At 41.3% G+C, this 27598-nt stretch overlaps 1 protein-coding gene across 3 annotated transcripts in view; it reads right to left on the bottom strand.

The window, feature by feature from the left end:
* Positions 1-782: 782 nt before the first annotated feature.
* Positions 783-27598, bottom strand: part of grid2 (glutamate receptor, ionotropic, delta 2) — a 423234-nt gene continuing 396418 nt past the window's right edge. The window contains exons 15-17 of one of the 3 annotated variants that reach the window (XM_069523619.1): positions 14068-14308; positions 6366-6637; positions 3678-3928 (exon numbers count right to left, since the gene is read on the bottom strand). In XM_069523619.1, the coding sequence (XP_069379720.1) occupies positions 3823-3928; positions 6366-6637; positions 14068-14308 (619 nt within the window). In that variant the 3' untranslated portion in view covers positions 3678-3822. Of the gene's footprint in view, positions 3929-6329; positions 6638-14067; positions 14309-27598 lie in introns of all 3 variants that reach the window. The other 2 variants (XM_069523620.1, XM_069523618.1) reach the window with 2 other exon arrangements.

The raw sequence follows: 27598 nt of genomic DNA, 5'->3' as shown, positions 1-27598 counted from the left end.
TACAATTAGGGGAAACCCTACCTGCATCTATCAATTCTGTCCAATATGGATCAACTGGATCATTGATATTTAAAAGGTCAAAATTACACTGAGATGCAAGTTTTACAAATCTCTCAAAGGCTCAGATAATCAGTGTTAGAGGTTTGAAACTAAAGACTGGATTTTTCTGCAGAACTATTAACTGCTGAATAATAGTTGATCACTCTGGATCCTTCTATGACGTCACACATTAACCGTCTATGGCTGTCTAACGAAACATGTAAAAAAATAAATGATAGTAAAAGAAAAGAGAGATAGAGAGACAGAATCCATGAAAAAAAGATTGTGGCTACAGCAACTTTGTTTAGTCTTGATTCGAGCATGTTTACGTCTACTTACCGACGTCTGGATCAACTTCATAGAAAATACGTGACTTGTGTAGAATCTGGAGCGACTTGTGGAAAAGAATAGACAGGACATATCCAACGGAAATGAACACTGAAGGAAATCTGGTGATATTGTTAAAAGACTAAAACTTTTTATAGTTGGGTTTGTGTTCACCAGAAAGAACAGGAAGTGATAGTTGTGATGTGGAAGATGTGACATCTTGTCTTCATGAAGAGTTCTTCTTTAAATTCCCAGATGTTGAGGGTGATGTGAGGGAAAACGTCAATGTCAGAGGTGAGCCCCTAAATCACAAAGAATAACAATAATATATAACAGGAAATTATTATTCACGATTTGTTGATGAAATTTACCGAATGTTTTGTGTGGATTGGCAAAGACAACAAATACAATCCCACTGTAGAAAACCTGTTTATTAGACAAATTATACACAGAAAGCTTTGCCACTTGTAACAGAGGCCCCAGTTTGTTCAGTTTTTGAATAATATGCAACACATACAACAAAATAGGCCTATATTAAATACTGTACATCATAAACTTTTGAAAATTATCAATTAAATCCTTTAGTTCTATGTATGAAATTAAAAATGTTAACAGATAGCGCAGAAGCAAGTTTGTGCATGCTCTCTTTTTAATCAACTTGCCACTTTTTGTTATTTAGCCAGCAAATAATAAGATGGACTCAGGATGATGTGAGAAAAGCAAAGAGTGTGTGTTTTATGTTGACCATGGGCGGGACAGGGGAAAACCAAACGCAGTGATGTGACCGCTGAACTCAACACTAAAGCTCGTCATGATATACTCTTTTCTTTTTGTTAAACAAAAATAGCATCAACATGTAAAATATACATTTTATAACGTCTCTCTCATTTATGCTAAATAAAACTTTTTAAATGTCTGTGTCCTATTTGTCATTCATAGCCATACTGTAGCCTAATATAAGAAAAGGATGCCTAAGAACGCTTGCTTCATAAACACCGTGGCTCAACTGAGTTCTCTATGCACGACAATTTTGCGGTTTTAGTTCTTAAAGATAACAAACTGAAAACTTGTTCTAAACAACTAACATTATCAATTATTAATACAGTGTTAGTGAAAAAAAAGGTTTGGTTCCATTTTACCACCCCAACCCCTCCGCCCAAATCCACAAAATAACTTTTAATGATCTTAACGATCCACTTCTCCGCCCCCAAAATGCACCTTAATGGTCTCAGTTTAATTAATTGGCACTTAAAAAAAAACAAGGTATATAAACAGTACCCTTAACATTACAGATATGAAATAGAAGTATATTTTGAACTCATCTGATAAAAGGCAGCCACTGGGTTCCGATGGACATTGACTGATGGTGACATTCCCATGACCCGAAAATACAGCCACTGACTCGCTGCTCTTAAATGTACATGTTGTTAAATTGGTTTTGGGAGGGTACGACTCGCTATAGTCAACATATAAGGCCTGTACTGAAGATGCTGTTGCAATGGCTTCTCCTGAACACAAAATCAACTCTGCTTCACCACTCGAACCTGATAAGAAGTGATCGATGAACTCAAACATGACATGACCTTACAGAATTAGCTTTTTATCTTTAAACACCAAGGCCATGGCAGCACTATAATTAAGCAAAACAAAGAAAAAAAAATCAAAAGTAAAAGTCTGAATGACAGTTATGCAAAAACCCAGAGACTACATCACTCATTTAGCAGTATTTCAAAGTTTGCCGAGGAAAATTAAAAAACAAGCAGACAATGTTATTTTTTTGTACTTCCTGACCAAAACACATTCCACGCATTAAAATCTATTTTTTTTCAAAAACAAAATTCAATAAAAGACATATAATAAGCATAAGCTTTTAGAAGTCTTTCGTCTCATCTTTTATGTTTTTTTTTTCTTTGAGTTGTTTGTTTTTTGGAACATCCCTTTTTACCATCCCTCTGAGAGTCTGATTCGAGGACCTCACCTTGTCTCGAAAAAGCAGATAGCACAATACAGGTGAGAAAAAGAAAAAGGTCAGCTCTACATACAATCACTTACAGGTCTGTGGGCACTGTTACAGTGCAGTGGAATTGACAAAGAGTCTTTAATGTGCATCAAAATGGTCAAAGTTTCAGGCCGATGCACCAAAATGGCAGACGTAGTTTAAGATCGATGCACCAGATCGGTGATTCTACAGTGTCGTACTGTTGCGCTGCATTTCAACAGTTCTCAGAGCGACGCACCATCACTGTGTCAGCATGTGTTCAGCTGTAAAGTCTTAGGTCTGGTCAGGCCACTGTGTTGACACCATCTTGGAGATAATTACACATAGAGATCCCGAGGTATTGGTGGAACGACACCAGAGAAGACGAGAAAACTGAGTATGGACTCCCACATAGCAAAAAGGCAGAGAAAACCCGGAGAAGTGGAATCTTCCAATATTCACTGAGATGGGGCCTTTTCAAAACTACAAGGGGTTTCCTCTGTGCACTCCCAGGGCTACAGACAAAACTAGCGTTATATATACCTTCATAAAATAACAGCCCCAAAATTGCTTTATTAGTTGTTGTTGCTTCGTGGCCAAAGACAGCGCCAGTTTTCCACCAATGGCAGCCTGGGAGCTCACAAGAACTATGAAGTATTTCTTGCAGTTAGAGTCGTACAAACTGAACCCTCCGATGTGGGGTTCAGACGGTAATAGGGGTCAGGTCATTTGATCAAATCTCCCTCACATGAGGCAGTCCTCATGCCGTAAAACCAAAACAATAAAAAATAAGATTCCCTTTCACACCTGTTTATTTTCCAAAATAATCCCCCAAACAATCACAAGAACGACATCAATAAAGCAAAGATCACCCTCCCTCCTCCCCCTCTTGCACCTCACCAGCTTGGTTTGCAGGAGGATAAGGAGACGCCCCAGCAGAGCTCCACCTCTGTCGTCTTCTCCACATATAAAACAGAAAGATTCCTATGTACACAGATCTCTATCCTCTGTCTTTTTAGCTTAGCCATAATGTATTTGTTCAACCACCCCGTGACTGAGTCTAACCACCTCACCTCCTGCTCCTGCTCTTTCTCTTCCTCCTCCTGAATCAACCACATCCTTAGCGACTCCTCATATGGAGGTGCCCCTGTCTGGATCGTTGCCGTATCCAAAGTTGGGTCCTGGACCTGTGGGCTGGTAAGGGATGGAGGACATTGTTTTAATGGGGCTGCGGAAGAAGCCACCGTTGGGAGCCCTCTGCCTGAAAGGGCCCACCCCAGTCCGGTGGTCCTGGAGAACGCCCCCGCCGCTGCCGAAACCAGCGGAAAATCCAGCGGCGGCTTTGGCAGAGAGGCTGCGGCTGAGGGTCTGGATCTGCTCGGGGATGAAGGTGGTGGTTGTGATGTGGGTGTTGCGGAAATCGCTGATCTGCTCGAGGGCCTGGCGCGCAGCTGGCAGCGCGTCCATGTCAAGGGGCGTTAAATCGACGGAAGAGGTGGAGAATTGCTTGTGGGGGCTCTCATCCTCGGTGCACAAGCTGTTAACCCGGCGGTGTAGGTGCTCCAAGTCGATCTCCTTATCGTCCTGCAGGTGGGGAGGGGCAGGAAAGAAGCAGTGATGGTAAATGATAGAAGGGAAGAGAGGTTAATGGCGAGGGAAGGAATTTGGAACGGATATGAGGTGAGAAGTAAGATATTGGAAAAGAAGAGAAGTAGATAAGGATCCAGGAGCAGTGTTATAGGACGGGAGAAGGGGAAAAGGGAAAGAGCAGAGGATAGAAGGATAGTATTAAGGATGAGAATATTGGAGGAGTGAGAAGGAAGATGAGAGGATGACGGTAGTGCCAAGGAAATTGCAAGATTGTTGAGGAAAACAGCGCAGAAAGGATATAGTTGGAAAAAGTGGACAAGGATAGGGTGTATTTGTATTCAAGCAGCAGAAATGTCATCATCCAACCAGAATAAATGGACAGTGAAAGTAAATAATCGTGAAAGTAAAAGAAAGGGTGTTGGATAACGCAGATGATGATACAATGAGGGAAAGACGGCATTTGTGAGGCCAAACAAAAATTTTGGCACGATTATAAGGATCATAAGTGCAGTGGTTAAGTGTGAGGATGAGAGCCAGGTGGACAAAAAAAAAGAAGCAATAAATCAATGGTGATGGAAGGGAAGCAGGGATGTGACAGGAAGCAGGGGAGAGCGAAAGGAGAGCAGGGGAAAGATGGAGGGAAGGATAGAGAAGCACACTCTGAGCTGTGGTCAGGATATTGAAAGAGAGAAACAAAAACACTTCTACAAGGTCTTAAAGTGAAGGGAGTGCAGATCATCTGGAATACACTCAGGAAACACACCGCCACATCATGCTGTGTGCGCTCCCATTCCAGGGTGTGCTGGGTCTATACTGGTGATCACACGTAACATACATGATCTATGTTACGCTACAAGTTGTATTACAGAAACCAGTCCGAATGCTCAATAATACTTATCTGTAGTATTTTTTTCTTGTTACCTGTTTTGCATTCTGGCCCCGAAATATTCACATTGAGATAAACGTCTCATTTTCAAGTGAACTTTTTTTTTCAGGCCACAAACAATTCATCACTGCAACTATTATAGATCAGAGACGCTTTAACTTCAATCAAACCTTAACAATCTTAACAAGATCACTTCTATACACATACATAAACTTAAGCTTTAAGTCGACTTATATAAGGTAAATGAAACTTACAAATTACGAAGCATACATTATACGACTATATTTCCATGTAACTTATCCACAAAGTCTAAAAGATGGTAACACTCAGTGAGAGGTGTTTCATGCTTTTACTGAAGGGAAGTGGAAGTGGACGGTTGTGCAGAGGGAGCTCAGTTTGCGATGGATGAGGTGAGGATATAGAGGGAGAGGTGTTAGAAGATGCTGGAGAGAGTTTACAAAACTTTTACTCCTCTTTTGCATTTTCTTCACATGTGGGAATGTGTTTACCGGAGGGAGGGGAAGTTTCTGAAGGATCTCAGAGGAGGGTGGTGCAGTGGTGTAGGGGGGGTCTCATTTTGGCTCTTCTTCATGGTAAAGGAAAAGAGTCACATCATCGTGGCGTAAAAATAGATTTACTGACCGTGTCCTTCGGGTCTGGGGATTCTGGACAGGGCACTGGCCCTACTGTGTGTCGCTCATGGAAAGAGGGGACCAGCAGCGGTGGCCCCTGGTTGCCATCTAAGGAGGAGGGGGCAACGGGAGGAGGAAGGAGAGGACGAAGGGGCGCTAGTGTTTGTCGTGACACTATCATAAACACACTAAGTGTTTGAAGGAGGAGGGTTTTTTTGAAGGTATTGGTTGGTATCAGAAGAAATGAAGGAGAGCGAAAGAGAAGAGTGAATCACAAATGGTCAGTCTGCCCTGCGTGACAGCAGATCAGTGGGTAACTATGAGGAGGGATTGAAAGGGAAGGAAGTGTAAGGGAAGGAACAGAGGTATTGGACCTGACTGCCTTAAGATTTATGCCATTATAAAACCCACTTAACATTAGATAAGTGAACACTGATTTTAACCGATACTGACATAAATACAGTTATAAATCTAGATGCCTGAAATGTATTTAAATATACATCTCTTTTTTTTTTTTTTTTACGTGTATTTCAAAGGCATTATCTGAGAGAACAAAGCCAAGTTCACACCATAAACTTGTTTGTGGCTTCATTTGTATTATATTGTCTTTATGTTACATAAAATAAATACTTTAGCGCAGGACTTTACCTGCAAATACATGAAACTTTGACTTTTTCTGGTCAAAGATGATGCACCATTTTCCTCTAGATAGGAAGACAGCACCCTCTAATGGTAGCAAGGCATCTCTGCACACATAGTCAACTGACATCTTCAAAGTATGAGCTTCACTACCTGCTGTGCACCATTTCTCTAATTCCATCATCATTATTTATATCATCACATTGCAAGTAACATCTGTCTGACAGGCATTACTAACCAATGATTTAGTCTTATCTCCTATTGTATGTATAACCTTGGGGTGGGCGGTGCGGTGGTGAAGGTGGTCATTCTCATTTTGGGTGTGAGCTCGGAGGGGTTGGCGGGTTCGTAGGAGTGCTGCACAATAAGGGCACAGGGAATGTCGCAGCATGCTGGGGGCTGGTAACGGGTGGCGGTTGGGGCGCTGGTGTTGGCTGTGTTGGGCGCCTGGTTCTGGACTTGACCGCCCAGGGCGAGAGGGCGCTCGTTGGGGCTGTGAGGGCACGGGTCGGCAGCTTGCCTGACAGATGGGCCATCTGCCTGTGTCTGGTGTGAACGTGGGTGTATGTGTGTTTGTGTGTGTGTGAGCAAAAGGGACAGAAGGAGAGAGACAGGAAGAGAGAGGTTTGATGAGAGAGAGGTGTGGAGTAATTCATATATGTGTTTGTGTAAATGTGAGTGAGAGGATTAAAAAGAAAACAGAAGAGAAAAAAGAGTCCGAAAAGACACACAGGCAAGCAAACGGCAGACGGGCGGAGACAAGAGAAGGGATGAGTGACAGACAAGATCAGGCAGATGGAGGGATGGTAAGGTGGAGGAGAGAGAGGAGTCGATTGGAAAGACAGACGGGTGGGGGGTGAGCGAGAAGAAAGACATGGCAGTCAGTCAGCACACACAGTTAAGCAGGTCGTTCTGTGTTGTGTCCTCAGAGAGACATTCACACAGTCGTTATATACCTGGAAAGGGGAGATGTTTAAATGGCATTTTGTATTGCTCTCTCCCCCACTCTCTCTCTCTCTCTCGCTCTCTCTCTCTCTCTCTCTCTCTCTCTCCCCCCTCGCCCACTACACCCCTCAACACAGTGTACTTATCTACAAAAACAAAACACTGGACAGAGTATGAGAGCTTTGAGCCACAGAGCCACAGATCATTATCTGGAGTTAGAACGAGGAGGCCGGTGATTCCCTTTCATCAAAATTCAGTAAATGAGAGGTCGGCTGTTTTAAGTGTATCAAAGATGCTGGTACACAAGGGAGAGCCGGCTCTTCTCGTGCTAAGTCTGAGATATCAGACATGGTCAAACCCACAGATATTTCAGTTATGGAAGAGTTCTGACAGTGGTAAATATTATTATTTTAATTATATGCAGTTTTGGATTTATGGAGATGTCATTAAGTCCAATGACAGAACTCTTTCATATAAACCTCTAAAAGAACATGTATCAGACAAAAAGGTTGAAGCCATACAGCTGCCCCTGTAGTGAATGTTATGGGCCTCAGAAACAATCTCTATGTTATACCTTTGACTTTGAGCAACTTGATCCATTTTCTATCAATGATACAAAACTATCAACAAACCCAGACATCACACACCCAACCCAAAATGAGTTCAGATGTCTCTGAAATAACAAAATAGTTTTATATTTTTAAGAAAATGTACCATTATGTGTTTCCAAATGGAAAAGTGGAACATGCTGCAGTGTAAAAATGTGTATTATCAAAACTCTTGCAGACTCGGAGGGAGACAGTTACATGATCTCATTTTATATTGTGTATAAATCCTTTAGTCACGATACAGTGCCTATGACTGGTGACCCACACTGTTCAGCTCTGTAGGGGTGTGTATTTGCGACTGTTTAAGATGGGTAGAAATACACAAGCAAATTGTTTACATTGAAGAGCAACGTCAGCCATTCCACTGCACACAACACAGAACCGAAGCACAAACACTGACAGAAAGCCCACAGACAAAAGCAGTTAACACAGCAGCACAGCGTCAGGTATGAATGCATGTTAAGACAGTATGCACAGTATGTAGTTATGCATATTTTAGTATGTATGAGAAACAGACACAAACAGCATAGTGGAACTGGAGTTTGAACAGTGCATTGTGGGTATTAATGTATGCAGAAAGCATGTAGGGGTGCATGTATGTGGCACGTGGGGGTGATGTTTCGGCCGTACAGTTTGATGGATGAACACAGTCGCGATTTGTATCTTAAGTTGTGCATGTGTCACTGTGGGTAACATAACCTGATCACTGCTGGAGAGAGAAGGGACGCATATTGGACAGGGTTTGAGCTTTTGTTGTATTGACAGAAGCCTGACATGGCGGAGGAGGTGAGCTAAACGATGATGCGTATGCATGAAGCGCGAAGGCAAGCTCATTGGTGTGTGAGCTAGATGTAAGGATGTCTTTTGATTTTCTGATTCAGAAGGTGTAGAAATGATTAGCGCCGTAAATCTGTGTATAGTCCACAGGTCTTGAGCCAAATGACAAAACTGTGACTTCAAAAGTATGGAAATTAATTTATTAGTTTAATTAAATAATTTGATTGATATCCTCTAACATCCTCATGTAAAACTTGAAAAATGAGAGTCAGGATTAGTGGCGTAAATCATGGGAATCCCTATGTGGCTGATATTAGCCTGAACTCTCTCGACAGTAATTCTGTGCATGGAGGCAGGACATTTGAAGTCCTCATGCCAAGTGTGCAATCCCAATTCATACTCCTGTTGCTAATGTATCTCAGTAAGCCAAGTTTTTGAGGCCCATGCATAAAGAGTAGGTCAACCAGGCTTTCGAAAAAATGATGTGAAGCTTTCAGCGGCGCACAGGGGGCCGCGTGTTCTTGGCCCAGTGCGACGGTCTCAAGTGGTGTTAACATTAACTATGACAGCGAGACGGAGGCCATTGAGTTCTTCATTTAAAACTGTCGGAGAGCAAATCATACGGTGGAATTAATTACAAGCTTTAAGGTTTGCTTCACTTTATTAACTTCGGGAAGTCAGATGACATTAAACACACCAGTCTCACTAAATTGTTCATGACTATGACCAAATTGCATGGAGAGTTACACAGTTTTCCCCTGTCGATTAAAATGCACCATATGCAATTATCTTATTAGCAGCTTTGAAGTTAAATTTAATTTGTCTTCCTTCATCCACTGAGTCACTTTATTTTTTTCCCCCTCGGATTCCATTCTCAGGAAACATCTTTGCACCTGCTTGATATTTTGAAATCATTCTGCACGGATAGAGAGTTTTTTTTAAGTTCCAATGGTCTTTAGAGACAAATGTTCTGCTAGTATGATGGAAACAAACTAGTTGGTGCAATATGTCGCCATATCTGGAAAGAAAAAATGTTTAATACACTCAACGTCGAGGCAGGAGGTTATAGAAACACCAGTGATACAAAAACTGGTCAAATTGTGAAAATGATGCACAGAGTGAGACGGTTAAATTGATGACAGCCATTTTGTTGAAGATTAGAAAAGCTAATAAGAGAGAGAAGTTCCAATCCTGCCAATGTTCTCACCTTAACACTCACCGGTCACAGCAAAGTGAGCTTGTTTGTTTAATTACTGGAGTATTCTGAGAGTGTGTGTACGCAGGGCGTTTCAGTCGCTGCTCAGTGATCCGATGAGCACTTTGTGTGACGGACACTGACCACTTTAGGTTCACTGGTTACTCTGAGCAACCCTCGAGCCAAACCGACGGCAATCGATAGTTCAATGCTTCCACAGGATAAAGGTCAGAGGTCAAGCATCCAAATGATCATGGCTGAGTGAGCCAACTTCACTTTCACCACGGCAGCACTAAAAACTTCTAATAACATGCTGTTAGTTTAACTTGGATATCTCATTGTTTTACTCCCACTGCTTTATAATCTTTATATTTATCCCTCCCTGAGGCACTGGACTTCGATTATATTTCATCTATACCAAGTGTCTTCCAATATTAAATATGAGATCGGACAATGTCATCTATAAATGAAGACTATCCACATGTGATTTCTAAATCAATAATAGTGATTTCCCTTGGACCATAAGTCCTCCAACTTAATCAACCGTGTACTTGTGTAAAATTCATACGGCATCTGCAGCCATATACCACAAACTGTTTTCATTGTAGTGGTAAAGATAATAAACCTGTGGCTAAGGTTATGGAGCGGTCACAGTTTAGAAAAGAGTACATGGCTGGATATTGGAAAAGATTGTAGTTTCGGCTTAAATAGATCCATGTTGTCATGGTTACAATAATAATAACTCAGTTAAGGTTGTGGAGCAGCTATTTATTTTAAACAGGGAACACACCCATGTAAGAGTTGTGTGTTTTGTCAGCCCACTCTTCACCTTCTCAAAGGTAACTGTGGGTTGTGAGAAGCTGCTTGCACAGATGACCTATGGGGTCATTTTATCTCTTACAGATGGTGCCCTATGTTTCCTCTGCCTGTGACTGCCTGGTGCCTTAATATGCAACAACCTTGATCAAGATCTGCAAAGAGAATCAAAGACTAGTAGCGTTTAAATCCCTGCTGTCCCTTCTTTTCACTGTTGTGACTCCACTCCTTCTCTCACTATGGGGCTGATTCCACTGGCTGCTCTCTGTGCCTAATGAAGATAGCGGGGGGGCAGGCATGTTGCAGCTGAATCACACTGTGCTTAACATGACTTTGGATTCGGCTCAAGGTTCGGCGTCTTTGTGGTTGCTCAGTGGTGAACAAAACTACTGGTCTGAATGACAGATTAAAGCTGGTAACTGAGCAGGGGACTGGAGGCGGGGGGTCTGTGGTTTGTGTGTGAAACGTTCTGGAAATACACAAGACAACATTGATTCAACTGAGAGATGTTTCTGTTTCACTCACATGCAAGAGGATCAGTGCATGATGAGCAACGGCACGCTGGTTAAACATGGAAGTAATACATTTAGCTTGATTTACCAAAGCAATAACAGTACTGGAGAAACCAAATGAAGCTTCAACAGGCCACAATCAACCTGCTGTTGAACATGTTTGTTCTCATTGCAACTTGTGGTGAGTTTAATAGCACATCATGCCAGAGTCTGCACGTGAGTTTAGAGCCCCTGGTTGTCTGATGTGAAGCAAATCCAAAGCGTTAAGAGGTCTTGTCTTAAACCGGTTCAGTTTAAAAAAAAAGAGAAGATGAACGTAAATGAAGAGCAACTAAAATAAAAAAATAAAGTAGATCAATGAAGAAACGGCCCGAAGGACATGTAATAAATGCAACTAACCACTTGCCACTCTCCATCAGTGGCAAGTGATTACAGGTAGTGTATTGGAGCACGGTAAATTAAGCTGTATGAAAACGTACAGGTAGTTTGACAAACACGCCTGTGCACATTACGGTGAGGCAAATAATTAAGACAATTATTCATCTGAAATAACACCAGTTTCAATCTTTGGAGCATATTTTTGTCTGTCATAATGGAGGGCAGTTAAATGACGACTAATGAAATATCTTTCTCCAAACGTTAGGAATTGTCGTGATGTAGTGATGCAATAATCTGTGACGATAGACCAGCGTTTGATTAGGAGCTGCTCATTTAATCATCTAGAACCAGAGTTTTCCTTTTGAAATTCTCCTCTAAATTACTTTCCGGAGGATTTGAGTTATCAGCCTTTTATCATTAAAACTAACCTGATCTGACACTAAATCATCCTGGCTACAGTCGCAATTTCCATTCTCATATTTTTGTCATCCTGTCTGATTTATTCTCATCGGAACTTAATATTTGCACGGCACCAAGGATTAAGCAGATGGGAGAGGAGGCCGCTCTCACTTGTTTCTGGGAGTCAGGCAGCGAAATTCACATTGGCAGTGCTAATTAACATAATGGCCAAATTAAATTAAAACCCATTTCGGTTCACAGGTTAAAAAAAAACACCTCATGCTTCATGACATTAATAAAATATATTAGCTTTTAACACATCTATTTTCTGATTGAATACATAGATTTGTATTGCTAAGGACTGAAAGCTGAATGAGAAGTGAGGAAACCATTAATTCTCCAGTTGACATTATCCAGTGTTGATAACATGTTATTTCAAACATAATAACATTTCTGTCAGTTCATCAGTGGCATGTTTTGCAGTTACCAGACTCACCCCAGTTTAGATTTAGATTATGCACTCTACACTCTCCCTCTGTGTTTTGGTAAGCATCAGATGTGAGGAGGGCCGAGGTTGGAAATTGAATTGAAAGCTGGTTCAAATCCTTTTGTGGATAAAAAAAGCTCCTGACATAGAGAGGTAGCACTGATGCTATCACTCTGTTATGTTCGGCTGAAAGGGGCCTGAGCTCGTGTAATTACCATGTATAATTAGAATTGCATTTCCTTTCTATGGGGGAGCACTTGTAGCAGGATCACATAATGTCACTGTGATTACGCCGCATGATGCCCCCGCTGAGGTGATAGACCACACATGGGCTGATTGGACAGTTCTAAAGGGGCAACAGCTAAATTATGGGAGTGTTATGATTATTGAGATTGTTGGTATAAATATCCTTGTTTAATACTGTGAATCAGCTCCTCTTGGGCAAGGCACACCGCAGCATCCACACCAGCCCTCAGGCTGTTTGTGTATTCTGCTTTTCAGGCAAACACATTTCTCCAAAACATTAACTTTTCAGACAGATAATTGGTTGATTGCCCTATTGATACCGACACATTTCAGCTTGTTGATGAGCACCATCTAAACAACATTAATAAAACATGAAAAAAAGTGGTGAGGATTTTCAGGACGTCAGCATTAAAGGTTACTGAATTCATTATGGGCCGACAGAGTGAAGACTCATTGGATTTTAAGAAGAAAATGTTAATTCAAAACCCAAATGAGGTCGTAGACAGTGATAGTGCATTGTCAGGCTGTAAATCAGGTAAATAGATGTCAGGACTTTGTGAGTCTGTGGGTCAAAAAGTTCAGTCATTGACTACAAAGGATTTATAAAACCTGAACCCTTACCAAACATCTCTCTGTGTGTAATGTTGGTAAGTGTGTTGTTGGTATGTTGCCTGGGCCATCTATATTACATCATATGTTATCAGATCTGGTATCAGTTTAATTGGCAGATACTTTGGTAAACTAATGAGGATGAAGAGGGAAGAAAACAGGAGCAAAAACCCTCTTCAATTAAATTAGGTGAAATTGGCTGTTTAATTCAGTTTACACTCAGATTCAATTTGATTTTGGCTGAACATGACTCTTTGCTTAATCATTTTGATAATTTGATGGTAACTGTTATCATGCTAACAATTAGAATTAATAACTCAACAGGATGCCTTTTAAGTTGATGGCCCCATTAAGATCCTGATTATGGTTGAGATTGGGAAACGAGGGCAATCCTTGAGAACGTCTGAAAACACTGACCTTTCTTTCTTCTCTTATGTATTTTTATACACGCAGCCAGACAGCTCTATACACACAAGACTATGAAAAAGATCAACTCTGGCTATAAGAGTGGTACTACAGCACCTCCAGGTTTCCTTTTGTCACAATGTGAAAGAGCCTTCAACACATACAGCTCCCTGCTGTGCTATCAGGGTCGTGTTGCTGAAGTTGCTTGAGTGCAAATTCAGTTCAGGCGAAGTGACAGTGTGACCAGAGGAGGTTTTGAAAGCATCCAGACGCTGTCAGTGTCACAACTCCTTCACAGGGAGGGCTCTGCTCGTATTTCTATTCCGCATGCACCCTGACTTTGAGGAATTGCTGTATTTTTTACAGCTTAGCGCCCATGGCCACAAAGTCTAGACTTTGTATTACATCCGTCTCCCTGTGCCTCAGCTCCGCCCAAAACTAAACCCATCATCCATCCCATCACCATCTATCCAATCTTACTTTATTTTTCTCTCCCCTTAATCCATCTTCTCTCCCTTCTATCCATTACACTGCTTCTTTCAGACAGATGAGCTGGGATCTAGTGCAGGCCCTATACCTCCCCTCATCCAACCCCGTACCTCCTTGGAGGGGACTCTAGATCCCTTCCTCCGTGACCACCAGCTTTCCACCATGGCGATGAGGCAGGAGAGCACAACGCCAGCCGCCAAGACACAGAAAACGCCCGCAAAGCTTTGGATGTCCAGGGCATTGCCGTGCTGCCGTGTCTGTACTGAGCTGTATAGGTCACATGGGCTGTCCTTCGGCCACCACTTGAGTTTCAGTATATCCATGTCCCCGTTCTGCTGGAGCTCCAAGATTCTAGGATAAATGCAAGAAACACAGGCGTGTTGGCATATAACACACAGAGAACACTGGTACACGTTATGCTGCATATCTGTGAACACGTAACAGTAAGATATCATATGATGTAGAATCAGACATTTGATGAATCTGTGATGTCGTAATCTCAAGTTTCTGGAAATTGAAAGAGGTCAACACGTGCATGCAGAAGGAAGCATATATAAAAATACAGGCATACATGAGTGAATGTGTCGATGCATGACTGATCAATAAGCCAGCAGCAGCATTCAGAAGAGCAACATTGTCCAGGAGAGAGTAAGAAATATTCACACAAGCCATTTGCACAAAATCTGACCACACTGCAGCTTTGGCTGCAGCTGCTGTTACTCCTCTCTTCCATTTGAGGGCAGTGTTTGCCAGTCAAAATGCTCACTCATCCCTGTGAACCAAACTGGGCCGTCACACTCATTACGGCTAACATTAATATGTTTTGCAGCACGGAGCAAGCACACCGCCACAATGTCATTATGCAGCCTATAGCTTTAGTCGCACGATTGATGCCTTCAGAGGGGAAACAACTCAGAGGTTGATGGGGTCCCTGTGCTCGCCTTTAGCTTGCTGTATGACTGGGTCTTTTTGGTTTTGGTTTGGAGGAGAGCTGCAGACACAGACGGACAGGCACGCAGCGGTTCTGTTAGCATTCGGCCAGATATTTAACAGGCCATGGAGGAGAGAGGAAACCAGGAAAGGCAGGGACAAAAAGGAAAAAGACAGTTTGGGAACGTGTGTGCATGTACTGTGTTTTGCATATACCTCCCTGCATACATACTAATACAGAAAACAAACAGATGAAGAAATAAACTCAGCCACCCCACTGATTTGACATCAACAGGGTAAACACACATTCAGAAAAAGGTAAAAACGTGATTACATGCCCCAGCAAACTTGAACAGGATTCCTACATGTGTACTCACAGAGACAGATGTCTGCAATTGTGTAGGACTTCCTGGGGGCAAACGCCTACAGCAATTTCAATGACGACATGCTGTCATGAATGACAGTACCCATCTCTCAACGTTCCTGTTTTTTCTCCTCACACAGAATACGCAAAAAATGGACTGAAATCAACCAAGAAATGCAAATGAGTCCTGCAGATGGTTAACATCATTAATTTCATCCACAATAACAAGAAAAGAAAAAAACCTGGTTCATTTCAATGTAAATCAGCCAAACAGGCTCAGCACGTCGCTCTGTTACCATGTCACTCTCATTTAGGGACATTCTCTAATCAATCTCCAAGATCTGCTGAGGAGGTAGGAAAGGAGAAGTGTGGGGAAGTAGATGGTGGAAATGGTAGGTGTGGTTGTAGTGAATGGAGGAGAGGAGAGACAAGAAGAGATGAGGAGGAGAGGAAATGAGAGGAAAGTAGAGGAGAAGAAACGGAGAGGAGAAGAAACAATAGCAGAGGAGGGGAAACTAAATGAGAGTAGAGGAGAGAAGAGGAAAGGAAACAAGAGAAAACGAGAGGAGAAAAGAGGAAACGAAGATTGGAAAAGGAAAGGTGGAGAATAAACTAGAGGAAAAGAAACGAGAGAAAACGAGAGGAGAAGAGAAGAACAAGGGGAGAGTTAATAAAACGAGTGGAGAGGAGAAGACACAGGAGGAGAGGAAACGAAAAGGAGAGGCCAGACAAGACGAGACAAGGAGAAGAGAAGAGAAAACACAAGGAGAGAGGAATAAAAAAAAAAAAAACCAGTTCCAATTGTAAATCCACCAACAGTCATCCTAATAAGAGATCGTGTCCACCAGCTGCAGACTTCATTGTGCGATTGTTTGGCTCAGATCAACAAAGATTAGCTCCAAGGTTATCGATAAGACTTTGTGTGGATGATATGCAATATTGGCTCAAAGCAAATGATGTCAATCTGATCGGCACTGATTGATAGCAGTGTTGAACTTTGGTCGTATAGCAGCAGCTCTAGTTATTATCCCTCTGGCATGAATATGAGGTAGTCAGTCAGTGTCCGTCTGTCTCACAGCGCACATCAAACCTGTCTCTGTTCTTTCTGTCACATCTGAGCTGTAAAGTTCCATAAAACAGAGTTGATTTGATTCCTGGAGAAGCAAATAGCGCAAAAATATTTCAGTGTTGCATACAGTGGGCACACTGGTGATATGCAAGCCAAAGTGGATGGGATTAGGTTTTGGAGCTTTGCCCGTGTTTGATCACAATTTAAAACCAAGTTCTGATGCATCACAGAAAAAGAATTGTGAATGAAAGAAAAGATTTCTTCCTGAAGAGGTGTTGTGCCTTTCGTACAGTAGGATGCTGACCTTTTTATCTGTCACTCTGACAACAGATGCTTCTCACACGTACCAACACACTCTGACAGACAGCCTCAGCGAGAGACGGATTACACACAGGCTAATGAGATGGAATAAGAGCAATCCCACCTATCAAAGAAGCCAGGCGGTGTTTTCTCAAAATATTTCATCATTCCCTGCCTGGAATTCAGCCAACTTCTTGTCTCAGCCGATGTCTTTTCATGTCTGTCAAAAGCAGAGGCATGCTTTATTTTTGGAGTTGCCGTCTGTCATTTCGGCTCATGGGGGGGACTGTTCTTATGTGTTGCAAAATCCTCATGTCACACAGGTTTTGTGAGGCACTTGAGGAGTGGATACAAGACACGGTTTCATCTGCTTCAACATCTGTGAACACAATTGCTGCGGACAGTAAACGCCTTTGTGACAAAAGATGTTTTCCGCAGACATTTGAGAGAAAACACAAGTAATTCATATTTGTTTCCTTCTTTGAAGAAAGATAAAGGGATGTCACCGGAATTTAACTGGGAATTATCTCCTATCTGTAAAACCCCTGATGATTTATATAATAATAAAATCTGCAGATCAAAGTTCTTATATGATGTTCAAAGTGCAAAGTGTCACTGAAGGACAACTTTCTTCCCATTCTGGATAATCAAAAGGAAGCCAAACTAAACAACAGATTAACTAAAAGATGAACTTCCCAACTTGATCAAACAGATCAAACCATTAAAAACATTTCAAAAAGGAGACTTTGATCATTGGAATCATGAGGATGTGCCTCAGCTGTATATGTCTGTCAGAAGGAGGAACAGATTTGTGATTCAGGACAAAAAGCTTTTCTAAATCATGTCCTGGGCAGCTCATCATCTATTATTCTGCAGTAATTGGCCCAATCAGAAGTCTAATTCTGCAAAGAGGCTTGAATCAAACACACACACACACACACACACACACACACACACACACACACACACACACAGATTGATCTGAAATAGGTTAACCTGCATTCATCCTGGCAACAGCGAAACAAAAAGCACACTGATTTAAATCTGTAGCAGGAGAAGAGCAAAGAAACGTCCATCACAATAATATTATGTGACATTTCTGTCATGTTTTCTTTGGAATATCAAAATCTTCAGGCCTGGCTGAGTTTCGACAGATGGTGTAAACCAGAAGTGAAGAGGGAGATGTTTACATGCCACAGCACAGGGCTCTTTTTAATATGCCATAACTCCGAACATATTACGTTATAAAGGAAACAAGAGTCTGTCAGGGTGATTTATGTTCTGATGATGTGTCTCACAGGCTGCTTGTACACGGATGGTAATGTGATGTGTGATAGTATGGATGGAGATTACCTCTGATACAGATATAGCTTTTTTGCTTTGCAAAGGAGGTTATGTTTCTGTCTGTCTTTGTTGGCAGGATTACACAAAAACTACTGAAAGGATTACTTGGTGGAAGGATGTGGTATGTGGGTCAGGGAAGATCCCATTAAATTCTGGTGCAGATCCAGATCAGGGGGTGAATTAAGGATTTTATTTTCACTTTCTTGAACATTGCGACAACATTTCCAACGAACTCTCAGAGAATAATTAGTGGATCTTAAATATGAAGTGGAATAAGCAATGTTTATGAGACTGATATCGATGAGTGTTTGGCTTCATAAGGGGGCTGTTCATTTGTGGAGGTATGTTCTATACTGAGTGCAGTTCTAACTTCACCTGCATTTGTTGTTGTTTTTTTGTTAGTAGGATTACACAATAACTACAGAATCAATTTCAATTCAATGTTCGGTTCATTCTGGTTTTTGCTTTAAAAAGCTCTTTTAAAAAAACTACTAAGCGTATTCAGAATTATTTGTCATCTCTTATCTGTATCTGTTATTGACATGCAAAATATTTGTGTGTTTAGTGATGGATCTCTTGCCTTTGCGGAAAATAAAGTGAGCGTGGCGATGTTCATTTTTAAACACACAGGCATTTACCACTGTGCTTAATTTATCTCTATCCCATGGCTGACAGGCAGGATGAAAGGCTACTGTTAGCTGCCTGACAAAAACATGGGTTGAGTCAAAGGTTTCCCACAGTACACCATCTGTCTAGGTCTCTAATTTGGCTGCTGCTGTCAAACCGAAGGGGGAAAAAATAAATAAACGTGTCTTCCCTTGACAAAACGCACATTTGCCTGTGCACACATGTGAGCCAAACACACAACACAAATAGCAGTAAAGGTCCATACATACACTCTCAAAACACACTGCAATTAAACAATGACAAACTGCCATAATGAGAGTGAGGAGCAGCTAATTAAAGTGTGTGTGTGTGTGTGTGTGTGTGTTTCATGGCCTTTACGTGAAAGATCCACTGCATTTCACAGAGTTTGATGGAGTTCATGATAAAGCACAGGAGAAGTACTGTGACAACTCATTGATTTCCCCCACCGCAATGAGCTTTTCCCTGCACAGTTATCCATAAGCACTTTTTCTGGGTTTAATTTCAGTCTCAATAAGTATAAGACTGAAGAGTAGCAGTGTGTGTTTCATGCTTTATTTTTATTCTTTCCTTCGAGGGCTGTTAGAGGTTTTTCCTCAAGGGGTCATCAGTCAGCAGACTGCTGCCCTAAGTATCAGGAAATAGATCAATTTAATCACTAAGAATAGCATCTACCACACTCTATTTAATTGCAGTATGAGGATATATAGTACAGGTATTAGTGTTGTGTCCTGGACTGTATAGTTCTGGACTTACTAAATCCTGCTAACAAATCCAGTTATCTCCGACTATCTGTTCGTCCTTCGATTTTCTCAACAACCACTTATCTGATCGACTTCAAACTTAGTAGCCAGGGAGTCCAGCATCGACTGTGAAGTGTTTTACATGAGCAGGTGTCAAGACCCCAACCCAACACATCATTTACGTCAACAGAAGTATCTTTGTGAGTCCACCCATTACACCGATCAGGCCTTTTGTTTGTCTGGTGTAGTGGCCATTTTAAATGGGTTGATGCTGGTTGCAGATTTCTCTCTGAAACGGTAAGAGTGACCTGCAGTAATTTAACCGGGGCAAGTAAAGAATGGCTGCGGGACTCTCACACCTCACCAACTCAGCTGCACAAAGAGCTATTCACCTGTTTATTCAATGTTTACTCAGCACTCTTACTCAGAAGAGGGGAATCAGTTGTTGTGATTCTACAAACTTTATTAAAATTGTAATGTATCACGTCAATCGCACCAAATTCAGCAGCGAACTTCCTTGTGCCCTTAACAATACACATGCCAAGTGTGATGCCAACAACATAAACACTTCTCTGGATATGTGTTCCACAGTCAGACAGAGATTTCTGGAATTATTAGATAGATGCCCTGCACTGACAGGCACATTTTAAATGCATCATCGTCGACTAAAATGTACAATATATGGGACTGTTTCAGTGTCACCGTCCGCTGCATCCATGAAGGGAGTAAAGTCTGCTTAGGTGAAAATAAATAGCAGAAAAAGGGTAAATTTCAGTGTGTATGTGTCTATTATGGCCTTAAGTTAAACAGATGTCCTGTGTGTGCATGTACAACTTGGTTGTGTGTTTGTGTGTGTGTTTCTCTTTGTACCAGCATCTCACAATACAGCGTGTATGCATGAGTGCATTGTGTGTCTATGAAACAGCTGGTGTGCTGTGAGATGCATTATCACTGTGTGTGTGTAATGAGTTATCACCTTGCTTTAAGATCGTTGACTTTGACTGGGGAGCTCTATAATGACTTCAACTATCCCACTAGCTGTTAAAGCAAATGAGCAAGGGTTGCTAGTGTGGTGGCGGGTGGGGGGGCAACTGCTGTGCGCCTCTTTGTGTGCGTGCGTATGTGTTTGTGTGTTCGTCTGTGTGCGACAGCGTGTGTGCTCTGTCTCTGCCTCCCCGTTTTTTCTCCGCAGTGGCTGCTACTGCATGGACTAGATGTTGCCATGGCAACTCTATGGCAGCAGCCTTGATGGTGGGATGATCACACATTATTAGTTGATTCAAGCTGAAACAAAGAACAGCACAGTGACTTGGATGTGGGGCAGAGGGGGACGCATTATGTTAATGTCTGTCCTTATAAGTATAGACATCTACAAACACGTGTGAGAAAATGCACAAACACGGTTTTACACAGCGAGGCTAAATATCTGGAATAACACGAAGTAAAAAAGACTAATGTTATAACGGAACACAGCTTTTTCTCATTAAACGTATTTTCTTGTGTTGGACTTAATCAATTATATGCTTGTTTATGGCCCTTTCTTGATTGAAAGTCACATTTAGATATGAATTACCTAAAAAGGGCTTTCAGCAGGTCATTTGACTTAATTTGACACCAACATCTATTTGAGGCAGTTTTAATGAGCAGCCCCTGATGTTGTAAATGATTTCCCTACTGGAGTGAAGAGGGACCGTTTTCACACAGTGTTGCTGCACCACCACTGGGGTCTGGGGAGTATCGTTCTAACTCAAACAGATGATGTGATGATTTACACAGACTACAAAGTGAAAGTCTATTATTTTAGCACCTGGAAAACTGATCACTGAGTCATCGCTATTGATTAACTCAGCTATCAACCTTCTCTAGATATTTAATGGTTACTTTCTGCATATGGGACAATAAAAATCTCACTTGTTGCTTCCTTTAAATGCTCTTTAACTCCATATATCGTGTTGATTCTGCAGTCTCATCCATAAGGAGCCTATAAATGTAGGTTATGTCCCATGCTGTTCCTCAGTGGCAGGTTTTACTGCAGCTGTAACCAGTTAAATGCAGAGGAGTTTGGGTTAGATGATCTAGCATAATGTGAAACAGTTCAGTGAACTTCAGAGCAGGCCACATAGACCTTTTTATTGTTTCTAGTGTCGAGGCATACGCTGTAGTGAGAAAGCAAATATCCGAGTGAGGGCCTCCAGCCAGCACCCTGGAAAAAATTCTGGTCAGAATGAGCCGATGTGAGAACACAGCAGGATGTATTCCGCAGGATTCACTGCAAGCGAATGGGTGTGTTGATGTTGTTTCTAACATGCGACAGACAAAAAAAAAAAGGATCCAAATAAATCAGGATTAAAAAAAGCGGTGCAATTCAGGTAGAAGACAAGAGAGCTATTAGTGATAAGGACCGACGCCTGTGTCGATTCGCTGTAATAAAAATCATGTGATCTCCACAGTGCGTATCGTTCTGCCTCTGCACCAGCCCCCGCATTTCTGTGTTGTCATGAACGTGTCTGAGCAGAGAATTTGAAAAAGGCAAACTCCGGGGGAAAGTCTGGACCCAAACCTGTAAGCATTCTGCAGAGTTCATGTCTGGAAAGGGTTATAGTGAGTCATCCCAGAGCATATGAGGATCAGTATTATATGTCTGCAGCAACAGTCTGGTCTAAAGTGCATTTAGCAAGTGTCCAAATCTTCTTTTCAAGTGAAACAGCAGGAAAAAAGATTTACTTATATTGGAATTAACCACAGGTGTTTTGGGTGTAACATGCAATCAAACAGTCAGAGAGCAATCCTCCTTTACCTTAAAATGTCAGATGCACTTGCCCTTTGGAAGATTGCTATTGTAAAGGTGAATTGGACAGAAAGAGAGAAAGTGCTTTTCCTTCATCCCTATTTAAAAGTATGTAATTATAACAGCGAAATACTGCACGTCATACAGTAAGATTTGTTGGACAAAAGCACAGTGGCCTTCTGCTGCCTCATAAAAGCAATGCACCTGACCTCATTTTTCACATGTCCAAGTGAGATTTTTATTTTAACAGCAAAGGTGCTGGATGGAAACATTACACCTGCATAAGTCTGAAAGTTGAAACTTGACACCTGAGTCACGTACACTTGGCGCAGGTGTAAGACAGGGCCCTTGATCTTTTATACAAATGTTCTTCTCCTGTCAGCTCTGCAGAAAGCACAGTTTTGAGTTGGATATAGTGGAAAAGTGGAAGTTCCTGTGAGGTGAGAGGTGGAGAGACTTGGAGACAGAGGGAGGAGAGATGTGAAGGAGTTGGGGGATAAGGGGAAAAGGAAGATTGAGTGAGAAAATGGGAAGGGAGAATGGGAGAGTGTTGAATTTGAATGGATGTCTCACACAAAAAAAAATTACACAGTGGATGAGTTAAGAGTGCAGGTGATAAAATGGGGGAGACGGGTAGAGAAAGAAAGCTGAGTAAAGAGAGGGGAACAAACCATGTATGAGCTGAGTGAACAAAAGAATGTCAAATGAAATGAGCAGACACCAGCGTTATGCTAAACTGAGTTTGTTGCTGTGAGAGGACCGTTGGCTGTCAGATCCTTAAATGAGAACAACACTGGGATGACACCTCAGTTACAAGCTTCACACAAAGCTGACAACGTCTGTGGTCTCTGTCCGTCACACTGTTAACCTCACAGGAAAACATGAAGAATAATGTTCCGATCATAAAGTAAAAAAAATAAAAATAAATACATATACGAGTGGTTCCAGTTAAAATACGTCCGAATAGTTCAAAAAGTCCCAGGAAATATGTGATTTGTAAACTAAATATATGAACCAAAACAGTACAGTGAGACAGACTTCAGGGTTTTTAAGGTGAAACCTTGTGTGGCTGCTGGTATTTTAAAGGATACATTTTTTAGCTTTTCTTTCCTCTTGTGTGTTATATTGGATTTTTGTGTATGAAGAAGTTCCACAAAGTTCAAAACCCCAAAGTCTGCGGTCAGCCCTGCTCCTGAACCTACTGACACCTTGTTAGTACCTCACGCCCCATAGAGGCTTGGAAGAGGAGCTGAAGCAATGGACATTATGAGAAAAGTGATGCATTTTCTGAACATTCATTATATTTTTATTAGTCCTCTTCATCCCTTGAGGGGCATTAGGCATTGGCAATCAGCCTCCATCTAGGTATGTCCTGTTCGATGACATTGGGCCTCTCACCATCTCTTTCAGCTTGGCTGACACAATTGCTTTTTGCTATTCAGGTGGTGTCCATCTTTGTCTTTGGTGTACCCGGTTCTGTTCTGAGGAAATATCCAATTAATTGTATCCGCCGGCATGTGAACTTGTTTTCAAGTAATAACCCAAATTAAAAGTATGAATCTGAAATATGAGCTGAAAATGTCTCCTTTCACTCAAAGGGAAATGGAGAGAATTGGGAGGTTGACAGCTCGAGAGTTGTAATTTGTTTTCTGGCTCGGCAAGAGTGACATCATGATTAGGGAGGTCAGTGTACAACCGGAGACTTGAACTCTAGTACCCTTGTACACAAATAACGGTCCTGAGACACTCAATCACTGCACACTAAGAGATTTAATAACATATTACATCATGTGTTGCGTTTTTCTATTTGTGACCTTCTTTAAAGAATGAACCAAAGCTGCCTGTTTGTGACAAAAGAATGTACAAATGTACCTCTGCTGCAGTCACAGACATTGTTTGTCCAAACCAGTTCACTACTTTTGCAAGCAGCGCATTGACTGAGTCTTCGTGAGGAGCAGAGATACTCGGCATCATCGACCCAGCCAGCGAAGGGCACCTACTCCTGATTATTCTCTCATGGTATTTCAATTAAAAAAAGCTGACAGTAGCGCAGACTGAACCACACTGACCCACAGCCACACATCAATACCCCGGCGCCTGAAAAGTCTGCTTATTCAACCACAGACTCAGAAACATTATTCCAGCACTGAGGGTGCATTTATGAATTTGCTTTTGAGTGGATTCAATTTGGTGCTACAAGTATAAAGCGAGGGAAGCACTGTCGTCTCTCCAGTGTCCTTCAAAGTTACAGACAGTTATTCTCACTGCATCATTTTAGTAGCAATTTCTTGCTGTTATAGTACAACCTGGTTGGATATTGATGAATATGCTGAATTTCTAATGCTGGGTAATGGAGGGTAGACGAGATTTTAGCTGTCACAGACACGTTTGATCCAATAGCATACTGTTGAACAATACTGGGCATCCTGTTAAATAACTACTGCAATGTGATCCTAAACATGCCTTAGGAATGGGCCATTTGTTTAGTCTGTTGTGTATCTGATTGAACAGACAATGTAAAGTGAAGACCATAGAATTATATTAAAGATGGATGACGTGTTCCTACTTTAAATTATGATAAAAATATTCTGGAGGCAGGATGACATAATTTGGAGCCAGACTGTGGTGAGTAGTTTTTTTTTTTTTTTTTTTACCACTGGATAACTAATTAAATCCAAACTTAACACATGAACAAACATCCATATGAGGAAAACTACCTAAAATGTCAGAAACCAAAAAATGCATTTAATCTATACTTTTATTTACCTTTATTTTGCTTATGTATTATTATTATGACCAATACAGCAGCCAGTCACCAGGGGGTGACCGAGAAGCTTTGGCGTCCCCTTGGGGAGCTATTATGTTGACCATCTTTTGATAAAGTCTATGGTAAAGATTGGCTTTGGACCTGAAACATATGAATAAACATACATAGAATGTTTCCCTGCTTTATAATAAGATTTCAAACATTTTTTTCAGTAAAAGCTCTGAAACACTGACTGAGGGTTTTCAAAGCTATTACAATCATAGAGAACTTATCATCACCATGACACTGACTGATTTCTAATGACGAGTTTATACCCCATTACTTCGACAAGAAGAGCAAACTACAAACAATGGCTGAGCTGTGTGAACTTTCCAACTCACCCCATTTCCCAACACGCACATAATTGTTGCGTTCCCCTGACATTAGAGGCTGACATTCTCTTTTCTTTACTGGACAAATTACGGCGCAGTCAAGAGACGCAGAAAACTCATGTATTCCACGCTCCATCTAGCACGGTGAAGTCAAGTGAAAAAGTAAACACATGTCAAGAATCTCCTATTGCATAACTCTCGTCTGGGCTACAGAGTTTATTGTGTGCGTTGCAGCTCTGGTGCGACAAGAAGCTGGATGCAAAGATGTCACACAGAGCACGGGTCCCCACAGAAAACAAACACAGCAGGAACATGGAAACACCACAGAGAAACAATCGCTGAGCCGCCATGTTGCCCTCTGTGCTACTGTACTGAACCGTAAAGAACGGGGTACTAGAGGTTATTTACCCACAAGTCTTTGCTCCCTCGTGTAAAGTTTGGAAAGATAAATTATAAATCCAATTAACACTCGCTGGGTCCAATGTCATACGCTTTGTCGACAAAGTTTTCAATTAAGCATCATTAAACCACAGTGTGTGGGAGAACTACAACAGATTATCGAGCTGAACTATGATAAACAACACACAGAAGTCACACAGTCATTAACCATCATTAAGACATGGAGAGAGCTAGAGAGTGACAGAGAACAAGGGAGAGAGAGAGACGTCCCCCATCAAGAATTGTGAAAAATAAAGATTTAATGAATGTAGTGAGTGTGTGGGCTGAGTTTGAGCCTGATGGATTGGTGGCAAAGTGGCAGCTTCAGAGCATCGGAGCCTCGAAAAAGTCAGAGAGAGAGAGAGCGAGGGAGATTAAATTGACACTTGACATTAAATCAATTTGTTATCAGCAAGAACAATGTCACTGTTGTAAAAACAGGTGAGAAGGAGGCAGCATGCACTAGAATAGCTGTATCTCTTTTGTGCTGCAGGGAATAATGTCCTTGCCCCCAAAAACCTAATTCCAAAGAGAGAAAGTTAATTCCCATTTACACTTATCACCTCTGCATTGATTCAAGAAAAAAGTCTTGGGAAAGGTGCCAGTGACTGAAAAACTGACGTTAATACACCAGTGTGGAGGTGATACATTTCTTTAAATGTTATAGTTAAACTACTCGTATACACACAAGATAATTCACATTACTCTGTCATTGCGATTTCAGTGCAGGGCTTCAGAGACGACCTCTTAACTTGCTCTTTTAGCTTTTGTCTTCTTTACCAGGAACTCATTATATATCAATTACATTTTGATACTACATGTTGTTCAAACTATTATAAGAAAAGAAAAATTAGAACAAGTTTTGATCCAGCCACTGAAATTGTTGCAAAAGCATCTTTGCCCACAAGTGTCTCTTTTCCACTCTGCCATAATTGTGTGTGAATTTGGAGTTACAGGATGAAAAAGAAAAGGTCAATACTTTAAATAAATCATTAGCAAAGAGAGAGTCAGAGAGAGAGAAAGAACAAATAAAGGCAAAAAACAAAAACAGTACTCGAGTCAATATGACTCTAGGGCTCTCAGAAGAAAAGAAGAGTTAACTGAAGCTACAAGTGTTTTTTCAATGTTGAATTTGAAGTCAGTGAAATTTCTCTGAGTTAAATGTTTTTTCCACCGTAGCTCAGGAGCAACACAGTTTTACAGAGTATGTAAAAAGCAGCTCAGCTTTTGTTCTGCATTAACACTCACTGTGTTATACAAAATGTACACGGTATGTTAAACAATGTGAACTGTGGAGCAGTCGTTCGCCCTGTCGACTCACAGCAAGAACGTTTAAATACCTTTCTGGTTCTTCCCTGAAGTGTTTGTGGAAATCTTTCTGCTGATTGGTTTATAGATCAGCTTTAAAGTTCACTTCCACATTTGGTTTTGGCTGCTCGAGATGTGCAGTTTTGTCAGCATGACAACCACGCCGAGGTAGAAATGTGTGACTGACCGCAACCAACCTTCCTTCAACAGAGCTGATGAGATTTTATTTTTAAGAATGATGAATTCTGTAATGACAATTGATATGAGCTTGTTACAGAGACAGTTAAAAAGACTTGTTAGACAGACTTTACTCTGTTGGAACTACTAATGACCTCTCGCAGAACAACAGTACTACAACACCAGGTATTACACAGAGCCCACTTCACTTTATAAACTGAGATTTATAAAGACAGCTTTAAAAGACACTTATATGTGCCTTTCAAAATGGTTTAGCTTATCTTATCTTTACACATTTCCAAAGAAAGACTCAAAGGCACAATTGATCAAATTTTCCTTCAATTCTTCTAACAATTGCTGAAAATTATATCAGCATGAGAGCTGCTGATAAGAAAAA

Source organism: Paralichthys olivaceus, chromosome 4 (assembly GCF_024713975.1).
Source record: "Paralichthys olivaceus isolate ysfri-2021 chromosome 4, ASM2471397v2, whole genome shotgun sequence".
Taxonomy (NCBI): Eukaryota; Metazoa; Chordata; class Actinopteri; order Pleuronectiformes; family Paralichthyidae; genus Paralichthys; species Paralichthys olivaceus.
Note: the sequence above shows the minus strand (reverse complement) of the source record. Positions and strands in the feature narration are given on the sequence as shown.